The sequence below is a fragment of the Mesoplodon mirus genome (genome assembly GCF_964341445.2).
Source record: "Mesoplodon mirus genome assembly, chromosome: 2".
NCBI classification, from domain to species: domain Eukaryota; kingdom Metazoa; phylum Chordata; class Mammalia; order Artiodactyla; family Ziphiidae; genus Mesoplodon; species Mesoplodon mirus.
This window is the reverse complement of record NC_138977.1, coordinates 136,618,559-136,630,420: the sequence shown is the minus strand read 5'-3', so window position 1 is coordinate 136,630,420 and position 11,862 is coordinate 136,618,559. Positions and strand designations below refer to the sequence as shown.

At 36.1% G+C, this 11,862-nt stretch overlaps 1 protein-coding gene across 3 annotated transcripts in view; it reads right to left on the bottom strand.

Annotated features, from left to right (window-relative positions):
* Nucleotides 1–269: 269 nt before the first annotated feature.
* Nucleotides 270–11,862, bottom strand: part of SCLT1 (sodium channel and clathrin linker 1) — a 283,591-nt gene continuing 271,998 nt past the window's right edge. Inside the window, exons 18-19 of one of the 3 annotated variants that reach the window (XM_082603422.1) lie at nt 4,726–4,821; nt 270–941 (exon numbers count right to left, since the gene is read on the bottom strand). In XM_082603422.1, the coding sequence (XP_082459548.1) occupies nt 879–941; nt 4,726–4,821 (159 nt within the window). In that variant the 3' untranslated portion in view covers nt 270–878. The remainder of the gene's footprint in view (nt 942–4,725; nt 4,822–11,862) is intronic. The other 2 variants (XM_082603421.1, XM_082603420.1) reach the window with 2 other exon arrangements.

Here is an 11,862-nt window from a genome sequence, read left to right as displayed (position 1 = left end):
ACTGAGAATCATGTAAGGTAAAAATGAATCACTACAATTATACATTAAAATACATGACAGGGACTTCCCTGGTGGCGCAGTGGTTAAGAATCTGCCTGCCAATGCAGAGGACCATGGGTTCAATCCCTGGTCTGGGAAGATCCCACGTGCCACAAGCAACTAAGCCCGTGTGCCACAACTACTGAGCCCACGCACCGCAACTACTGAAGCCCGTGTGCCTAGAGCCCATGCTCCACAACAAGAGAAACCACTGCAACGAGAAGCCTGCACACGGCAATGAAGAGTAGCCCTCGCTAGCTGCAACTAGAGAAGGCCCGCGTACAGCAATGAAGACCCAATGCAACCAAATAAATCAAAAGTAAATAAATTTATAATTAAAAAATAAATAAATAAAATAAAATACATGACAGCATCATTTTAGAAAGTGCATAATTTATTACATGTGAGTTTATAATAAAACGGATACTTGGGAACTTTAAAAATGAGTTACGAGTAACAGATGTAAAATTCTCAAATTCTGGAACCTGAAATATTAAAATTCTAGCAATTTCTTAAAACTCTTTCTCATGATTAGCATAGTTTGAAAACTGTTACGCTCTTCCAAGGGAAAAAGGAGGAATTAAAAAACAGACACGTTGATGAAGGCAATGAGTTCTTCCCAGCTGGCTTTATCCTCTACTGAAGCTCAATATAGGATTACCTTTTCTTTACTTACAGGAAGCTGTTCTGTTTTCCAATAACCCTCAAAACAGAATGGAAAATGCTTATGCAAAACGACACAAGCCTTAACCATTCTATACAGGTTTTACCATTTTAATAAACTTCTAGTCCAACAGCTTTCCGAAGTCTAAAGTTCTGTGAGTGAACTATGAATATTTTTAAATATTTTCCAGATTCATCATGGAGGCTGCTTTTCTTCTCTGTACTGTAATCGCACTGAGCTGCAATTGAAATAAACAATCAGTAAGTAGCTACTTTTTCTGTGGAAAAATCTTAGACTAATACAAAGTATAATGCATCACAACTTACAATTATTGAAAATAATCTTATTGTAAGGGGTCTTGTTAGAGGTCGCTTTTTGTGTTCATTTCTTTTACTCTTGAGACTTTAAAATGCCTGTATTACTCTAGAGATATGCATGTCAAATATGGCATTCCATAGCTCAGTAATACACTGAGAATTCCAAAACATATTTTACAAACGAATGAAAAACATCTAGATAAAAGTTAATCAGGAAAGAGGCTAGAACACAAACTAAGTGTGAGCCAGCACAATGCAGGGCTGGTAATAAAAAGATGATGACAGATCACAGTATGTCCATTAAGAAAATAATCTTTAAATATTAAATTGGAATTGATAATACAGACACATGGTAAAAGATATCTAACAGTACAAAAGAGTATATACAGCATAAAGGAAGGCTTCCCATCTCTGTCCTTCATTCCACATCCCTCTTTCCAGGCAAAACCACTACTTCCAGCTTCTAAGTATATTTCTTGAAATATTCTAAGTGAGAATACATGCACATATTTCCTCACCCTTTTTTATTTAAAAAATGATAAAGTACTATACACACTTTTCATATTTTTTTCCTGCTAAATGATCTACCTTAGAATAGTTCCACATTAAATCTACTTTATTCCTCTTAACAGCTGCAAAATTTCCTGTGTATGGATATTCCATAGTTTAACTGGTTTCCAATTGATGGGCATTTAGATAGTCTTTAATCTTTTAGAATTATAGGCAATGCTGCAATTAGTATTTTTATGTGCTTCCTTGCACAGACTTGCCCAGGTGCAAGTACACCACCTGCAGAATAAATTCTTAGAACTGTTAGGTCACAGGTTAGGTACGTTTACAACTGTTGAGAGATACTGCCAAGTTGGGTGCCAAAGAGGTTGTACCAATACACACTTATGTCAGTGATGTATGCATGTGCCAGCACAATGTATTACCAACCTTCATGATCTGACAGGTGAAAAATAATATGTGATTACAGTTTAAATCTCTATTTGCCTTTTGGGTGAGGATGAGTTGGGCATAAAAAAAATGTTTAAAAGCCATCTGTCTTTTATCATTTATACACTTTATTGTACTATAGCATTTTTTTTGGTTGATTAGCCAGGATACGAGCCTTTTGTCATATGTGTTGCAAATATTTTTCTCTGTTTGTCACTGTCTTTACTTTTCTATGTAGAAATCTTAAATTTAAATAGTCACATTTATTAATTTCTTTTCATAGTTTCTAGGTTTTGTGTCCTGCAGAGAAGGGCTTCACCACACTGATTTTTTAAAATCCCATACCGTCAAAAGAACACAGTGTGGCATTCAATAGTTTAGAATGATACACTTGGAACATCTAACTGTTGTCCAGAGATGGATGAAAAAGATATAGAAAAAGTTAATCAGAACAGCACATTTCGAGCGTGACTGAATGACTACACTGCAGGGCTTGTGCTGAACCAATGACATGATGCTTGGCTGCACTGGTAAGAATGACATGTGAAAGACAATAATAATCTTTTAATGCAGCGGTCTTTAACCTTTTTGGCACCAGGGACTGGTTTTGTAGAAGACAGTTTTTCCACGGATGGGGGGAGGGGTGGGTGGTGGTTCAGGCGGTACTGCCAGCGATGGGGAGCGGTGGGGAGCGACGGGGAACGGCAGGTGAAGCTTCACTCGCTCGCCTGCTGCTCACCTCCTGCTGTGCGGCCCGGTTCCAGGGGTTGAGGATCCTTGTTTTAACGCCTTTACTTCATTAAATATCAAGCCCTTCCCAGGATATTATTTTTAACAGGAGTTTCCAGTTTTTGGAAGAAAATGGGAAAATTAGAAAGGATTCAGAGAAGGTAAAGATAAAGATTAAAAAAGACTGAATATATGTCTTATAAAAAAGTTTATGACTTGGACACATTTAAAATAGAAAAACATATTAATTCCAGGGAATAAATTCCTTTTTGTGTATGGGGAAAATGCTGAATGATTACTTTCCATCTTCAAATGAGAACAGAATGGAAGGAAAAAAACTTAGGGGAAAATCTGTGAAGTGGTTACTGACAAAACATTAAAAAGAAGGCTCACAAGGAGAATGGTGTAATCTCTGCCATTAGGGAGTTTAAATAACAGGAGAAACATCTTTGTTGGACTGCTTAGGTTTAATTCTGTCAGGAAGAAGACAACTAGAAGTCAACTGGATTATATCGTTAAGGTTCTGTAACTGTACCCTTGTGTAGGTAGTTGATTTTAAGTAGGCATTTTCTTTACCACAGTCCTTGAAAAAGGTAAACTTGAAGCTTTAAAGACTGTGATATAGAAATTTAATTTCTATATATAAGTATCTTATTTACCACTTAATGACTATGCTAAGTGCTTTGTATGTGCTAATTCCTTTGATCTTTCAATAACTCTATTGGGGAGGTGTTATTATCCTACGTTAAACATGAAGAAACTGAGGCTTAGAGAAGTTGAAATTGCCCAAAGTCACATGGCTACTTAATGGCACCAGGCTATCTGCCTGACTCCAAAATACCTCCACTCAAGATACTGTCCCATACACCTTGGCTCCTGTTACCTTATAATGTAAATGAATTCTTGAATAATTAATTAATTCATCCAGTAATCCATAATTTCATAAGAAATTAAACTTACATGGTAAAACTATAATTACGTTAAAGAGGCAGGAAAACTGAAGGGCAAATGATGATTGGATTTTCTTTAAGTGCTATGCCATGTTCATACCAGAAGTAGATTTCAAAAAAAAATCTATAAACATCATGAACACAAACTGAATTCAGTATTTAGAGTTAGTTATTGCTGTAATAATATCTAAGAATAACGTTAATTTTGATTGAAACAGTACATTTATAACCAAATATTATATATTAATATAGTAACTTGGTTTGTTTTTCTCTATCTATCTATCTATCTAAACCATCTGTTTCAAGCCTATCTTTATAATCACTAAACTCTTTTCATTTTGATCCTAACAGGAGAGACTACTGCTCCTACTTTAGAACAAATGGCCCATTTCATTTATGTGATACATGTGCATTAGGAGTAATTGCCCCTTATTATTTCATTGATATTCTGCACTTTTTACTCTATTTCCCATTGGACAACTTTTATATGGTATTTTAGATTTATATGGTCATGTACAAATGTGCATTAAATGAAGTTAAACCTATAAGCTAGGTAATTTTTTTCCATTTAAAAACTGCAATAAAAACAGTGCAATTTGAAACACTACATTCAAAGCAATGTCATTTACTTCCGAATCTGCCAATGAATACCTGCCTAGTTTTAGACAGAACATAATTCTAGAGCAGTGCTGTCCAACAGAACTTACTGGGGTGACAGAGTTGTTCCATATTACGCTGTCCAATATGACAGCCATGGCTACATGTGGCTTTTGAGCATTTGAAATCTGACTAGTGTGACTGAAGATTTCAATTTTAATTTTATTTAATTTTAATTTAAACAGTTGCCTGTGGCTAGCAGCTATCATATTGGACAGTGCAGTTCCAGATTTAGGTGTCAAATGGAGGAGACCGATGTTTATTTTTGTTTCTGAAGTTTACTTTTCCAACCTTAAACATTAAAGAGACTAATTTTAAGTAGTTTAATCAAATAAAAATAAAACTACTAGTTCTCTGGAAACTTTTGAGGAACTTTTCTTATCTCCGCTCTACTCAGACTATTGTTATGGATAACGAGGAAGCTCCCTACCTGCTGGGAGGCCGAAGCAGCTCTCTGTTCCGCCTCACTTAGTCGTTTCTGAAGTCTGTTGGATTTTTCTTGATGCTCTAGAATCAACTTTTCATTCTATTAAGGGGAAATATAAGACAAACAAGTTAGAAATCCATATGTGGTACGGAGATGTTTTATGGAATAATCAATGAAAAATCTGGACATCATTTTACCACTTACAAAATGCAAAGATAATATATCTACAAATTTACATTTTTCAAGTCATGAACTTCAAGGTTTAAAGCTGGTTTTACATTATGACTAAACTGGTTCCCCTCCCCTGACCCTCCACCACATGCCACCAAAGAAAGTGAATTAAATCTAAAAGCAAAGTGAATCTGAAGTTAAGACCAAGGCTTTCAGTTTGTGATTGTTAACCTTGAGACACTATATCACTGCTTTGGAATCACCCAGAGAGTGTGAGAACACAGACCTGGGCCTCACAACCAGAGCATCAGTAGGGGTGGGATGGTCCTGAGAATCTGCACTTCTATCAAGTTCTTGGGTGGTGTCGATGCTGTCTGCTAGTGCATTTAGAACCACTGTGCTAGACAAGCTTCCAGGGGAACTGTGACATAGTCTACACATTATTAAGGTCAAGAAACAGAAAATATTAATTCTAGAAATTCTGATTTTTACAGAGTTAGACTTATCTTAAATGATTTATATGCTTATGGTATTATTTAAAAGGGGAAGAAATCAGTCTACATGTTTCCCAATACATGTGTATACTCCAGAAGGTATTAGGGTCAATAGCATTATTAAGGCATTGGTATGGGTCGCATTATGTCCCTAAAAAAAAGATGTTGAAGCCCCAACCCCCTAGTACTTATGAATGTGACCTTATTTGGAAATAGGGTCTTTGTTGATGATTAAGTTAAGATGAGGTCATTAGGGTGGGTCCATATCCAATATGACTGGTGACTTCATAAAAAGGGGAAATTTGGACATAGAGACAGACATGCACAAAGGGAAGAACATATGAAGACACAGGGAGAACATTATCAACAAGAGAAGGAATGCCTGAGGCCACCAGAAGCTAGGAAGGAGGCCTGGAAAAGATTTTCCCTCAGAAGGAACAAATTCTGCTGTCTTCTTGATTTTGGACTACTGGCCTCCAGAACTGTGAGACAATAAGTTTCTGTTGGTTAAGCCACCCCAGTCTGTATTACTTTGTTAGAGCAGCCTCAGGCAACTACATAGGCATCATGAATATAAATCTGTCACAACATGGTGTCATGCAGACAAGTTAAAAGAATCTATCAATTAAAAAATGTATTAGCCTTCTCCATACTTACTAGCCTAAAAAAAGGTTTTTGCACATGTAAAATTGTTATACAGTTCTTTGAACTAGGTAGTTCCCATGTCATAACATACAAGTGATAAGAATGAATGTCATGCCTAGTAAAACAAAATACTGAACTAACAGTAACCTGCTAAAATGTGCTTATTCTATTTCTTATTGTGCCCCAAAGCAAAATTAAATTGTATGAAGAGAACTATATTGGCTTTTCCAATTTACCAAGATGTTTAAATACGTAGTCTTAAATTTAAGAGACACATCATTAACACTAGAGAAAACCTGAGGAAAAACTGCCATCATCTATAATAATCATTTTCATAGTTATAATCAGACTATATATACATTTTACTATGATGTTACCATAATGGCTAAGACACAGTACAGCTTAGATAAAACATAATATATGCAACTGTTCTTTTTTAATTGATCATTTTAGTTGCTTTTGATATTCCAAAATAATTAACATTACTATGTTGAATATTTCCCTTTAATTTTTTTCAAATTTTAAATTATTTCCTTAGAACAGATTCCTGGAAGTGGGAGCAAAATCAAAGAGTTTTTGAAAGGCTACTGTTTAATTGTTTTCTAAATGGCTCATGTCAATTTACAATGCTATAAAACTGAAGTGTAATGACTCCACTATGGCTCTTATAGAAGGCCAGAGAGAGCTAGTGGACCATACAGCCTGTTAATGAAATTCCAACAAATACCTTCGAAGTTTGTTCATCAAAGAACTAGAGTTCTAGAAAGTTCTAATAATAATCTGGACATTGTTTAAATTTTTTTCTTCAAAGGAAAAAAAATGATAAACCCTTGCTATATTTAGTTCTAAAGCATTAATCTAAAGGAATGTTTTAATATATTCCAGTAGGAAAAAGTATTTTCTACATGTCTTTTGTGATGGATTAAAACAAAATTGGAGGAGGATCTTCAAGACGATGGTGGAGTAAGATGTGAAGACCACTGTCCTCCCCACAGATACATCAAAAATACATCTACATGTGGAAAAACTCCTGCAGAACACCTACTGAATACTGGCAGATCTTAGACTTCCGAAAAGGCAGCAAAATCTCCACGAACCTGGCCATGTGGCTGACAGGGTCTTGGTGCTCTGGCCGGGTGTCAGGCCTGAGCTACTGAGGTGGGAGAGCTGAGTGCAGGATATTGGACCACGAGAGACCTCCTGGCCCCACGTAATATCAATCGGCAAGAGCTCTCCCAGAGATCTCCGTCTCAACGCTAAGACCGAGCTCCACTCAACAACTAGCAAGCTCCAGTGCTGGACATGGCATGCCTAACAATTAGTAAGACAGTACACAACCCCACCCATTAGAAGAGAGGCTGCCTAAAATCATAATAAGTTCACAGACACCCCAAAACACACCACCGGACGAGGCCCTGCCCACAAGAAAGACAAGATCCAGCCCAACCACAAGAACACAGGCACCAGTCCCCTCCACCAGGAAGCCTACACAACCCATTGAGCCAACCTTAACCACTGGGGGCAGACACCAAAAATAATGGGAAATATGAACGAGCAGCTGGCAAAAAAGAGACCCCAAACAGTAAGTTAAGCAAAATGAGAAGACAGAGAGACATGCAGCAGATGAAGGAGCAAGGTAAAAACCCACCAGACCAAAAAATGAAGAGGAAAGAGGCAGTCTACCTGAAAAAGAATTCAGAGTAATGATAGTGAAGATGATCTAAAATCTTGGAAATAGAATGGAGAAAACACAGGAAACATTTAACAAGGACTTAGAACTAAAGAGCAAAAAACAATGATGAACAACACAATAAATGAAATTAAAAATTCTCTAGAAGGAACCAATAACAGAATAACTGAGGCAGAAGAATGGATAAGTGACCTGAAAGATAAAAGAGTGGAAATAACTACTGCAGAGCAGAATAAAGAAAAAAGAATGCAAAGAATTTAGGACAGACTCAGAGACCTCTGGGACAACATTAAATGAAACAACATTCGATTTACAGGGCTCCCAGAAGAAGAGAAAAAAAAAAGGACTGAGGAAATATTTCAAGAGATTATAGTTAAAAACTTCCTTAATACGGGAAAGGAAATAGTCAATCAAGTCCAGGAAGTGCAGAGAGTCCAAAACAGGATAAATCCATGGAGAAACACAAGACACTTATTAATCAAACTATCAAAAATTAAATACAAAGAACAAATATTAAAGAAGCAAAGGAAAGGCAACAAATAACATAAAAGGGAATCCCTATAACCTTAACAGCTGATCGTTCAGCAGAAACTCTGCAAGCCAGAAGGGAGTGCAGGACATATTTAAAGTGATAAAAGGGAAAAACCTACAAGCAAGATTACTCTAACCAGCAAGGATCTCATTCAGATTTGATGGAGAAGTTGAAACTTTACAGAGAAGAAAAAGCTAAGAGAATTCCGCACCACTAAACAAGCATTACAACAAATGCTAAAGGAACTTCTCTAGGCAGGAAACACAAGACAAGGAAAAGACCTGCAATAACAAACCCAAAACAATTAAGAAAATGGTAATGGAAACATACATATCGAGGACTACCTTAAATGTAAATGGATTAAATGCTCCAATCAAAAGACACAGGCTGCCTGAAAGGATACTAAAACAAGACCTGTATATATGCTGTCTACAAGAGACCCACTTCAGACCTAGGAACACATACAGACTGAAAGTAGGGGATGGAAAAAGATATTCTATGCAAATGGAAATCAAAAGAAAGCTGGAGTAGTAATTCTCATATCAGACAAAACAAGACTTTAAAATAAAGACAATAACAAGAGAAAAAGAAGGACCCTACATATGATTAAGGGATCAATCTAAGAAGAAGATATAACAATTGTAAATATTTCTGCACCCAACATAGGAGCACCCCAATACATAAGGCAAATGCTAACAGCCATAAAAGGGGAAATCGACAGTAGAACAATAATAGTAGGGGACTTTAACACTTCACATTCACCAATGGACAGATCAACCAAAATGAAAATCAATAAGGAAACACAAGCTTAAAATGACACATTAAACAAGATGGACTTAATTGATATTTATAGGACATTCCACCCAAAAACAACAGAACACACTTTCTTCTCAAGTGCTCATGGACCATTCTCCAGGATAGATCATATCTTGGGTCACAAATCAAGCCTTGGTAAATTGAGGAAAATTGAAATCATATCAAGTATCTTTTCCAACCACAATGCTATAAGACTAAATATCAATTTCAGGAAGAAAACTGAAAAAAATACAAATATATGGAGGCTAAACAATACGCTACTAAGTAACCAAGAGATCACTGAAAATAATTGAAGAGGAAATAAAAAAATACCTAGAAACAAATGACAATGAAAACATGACAACCCAAAACCTATGGGATGCAGCAAAAGCAGTCCTAAGAGGGAAGTTTATAGCAATACAATCCTACCTCAAGGAACAAAAAATATATCAAAAGAACAACCTAACCTTACACCTAAAGCAATTAGAGAAAGAAGAACAAAACCCCCCCAAACTTAGCAGAAGGAAGGAAATCATAAAGATCAGAATAGAAATAAATGAAAAAGAAATGAAGGAAACCATAGCAAAGATCAATAAAACTAAAAGCTGTTTCTCTGAGAAGAAAAACAAAATTGATAAACCATTAGGCAGACTCATAAAGAAAAAAAAGGGAGAAGACTCAAATCAACAGAATTAGAAATGAAAAAGGAGAAGTAACAACCGACACTGCAGAAATATAAAGGACCATGAGAGATTACTACAAGCAACTATATGCCAATAAAATGGACAACCTGGAAGAAAAGGACAAATTCTTAGAAAAACACAACCTTCCGAGACTGAACCAGGAAGAAAGAGAAAATATAAACAGAACAATCACAAGCACTGAAATTGAAACTGTGATTAAAAACCTTCCAACAAACAAAACCCAGGATCAGCTGGCTTCACAGGCGAATTCTGTCAAACACCTAGAGAAGAGCTAACACCTACGCTTCTCAAACTCTTTCAAAATATAGCAGAGGTAGGAACACTCCCAAACTCATTCTATGAGGCCATCATCACCCTGATACCAAAACCAGAGAAAGATTTCAAAAAAAAAGAAAACTACAGGGAGTAGCACTGATGAACAGATACAAAAATCCTCAACAAACTACTAGCAAACAGAATCCACCAGCACATTAAAATGATCATACACCATAATCAAGTGGGGTTTATCCCAGGAATGAAAGGATTCTTCAATATACGCAAATCATTCAATGTGATACACCACATTAACAAACAGAAGGATAAAAACCATATTATCATCTCAAAAGATGCAGAAAAAGCTTTTGAGAAAATTCAACACCCATTTATGATAAAAACTCTCCAGAAAGTAGGCATAGAGGGAACTTATCTCAACATAATAAAGGCCATATATAACAAACCCACAGCCAACATCCTTCCCAATGGTGAAAAATGGAAACCATTTCCACTGAGATCAGGAACAAGACAAGGCTGCTCACTCTCACCACTATTATTCAACATAGTTCTGGAAGTTTTAGCCACAGCAATCAGAGAAGAAAAAGGAATAAAACGAATCCAAATTGGAGAAGAAGTAAAACTGTCACTGTTTGCAGATGACATGATCCTATACATAGAGAATCCTAAAGATGCTACCAGTAAACTACTAGAGCTAACCAATGAATCTGGTAAAGTAGCAGGATACAAAATTAATGCACGGAAATCTCTTGCATTCCTATACACTAATGATCAAAAATCTGAAGGAGAAATAAGGAAATACTCCCATTTACCATTGCAACAAAAAGAATAAAATACCTAGGAATAAACCTATCTAAGGAGAAAAAACATCTGTATGCACAAAAGTATAAGACACTGATTAAAGAAGTTAAAGATGATACAAACAGATGGAAAGATATACCATGTTCTTGGATTGGAAGAATCAACATTGTGAAAATGACTCTACTAACCAAATCAATCTACTGATTGAATGCAATCCCTATCAAACTACCATTGGCATTTTTCACAGAATTAGGACAAAAAATTTCACAAATTTTATGGAAACACAAACGACCCCAAATAGCCAAAGCAATCTTGAGAAAGAGAAACGGAGCTGGAGGAATCACGTTGACTTTAGACTATACTACAGACTATACTATAGACTATAGTAGACTATACTACAAAGCTACAGCAATCAAGACAGTATGGTACTGGCAAAAAACAGAAATATAGATCAATGGAACAGGATAGAAAGCCCAGAGATAAACCCATGCACAGATGGTCACTTATTTTTGATAAAGGAGGCAATAAAAGACAGCCTCTTCAGTAAGTGGTGCTGGGCAAACTGGAGAGCTACATGTAAAAGAATGAAATTAGAACACTCCCTAACACCATACATAAAAATAAACTCAAAGTGGATTAAAGATGTAAATGTAAGCCCAGACATTGTAAAACTATTAGAGGAAAACATAAGGAGAACACTCTGTGACATAAATCACAGCAAGATCCTTTTTGACCCACCTCCTAGAGAAAGGGACATAAAAACGAAAATAAACAAATGGGACCTAATGAAACTTAAAAGCTTTTGCACAGCAAAAGAAGCCATAAACAAGATGAAAAGACAACCCTCAGAATGGGAGAAAATATTTGCAAATGAAGCAACTGACAAAGGATTAGTCTCCAAAATACACAAGCAGCTCATGCAGATCAATATCAAAAAAACAAACAACCCAATCCAAAAATGGGCAGAAGACCTAAATAGACATTTTTCCAAAGAAGATATACAGACTGCCAACAAATACATGAAAGGATGGTCAACAT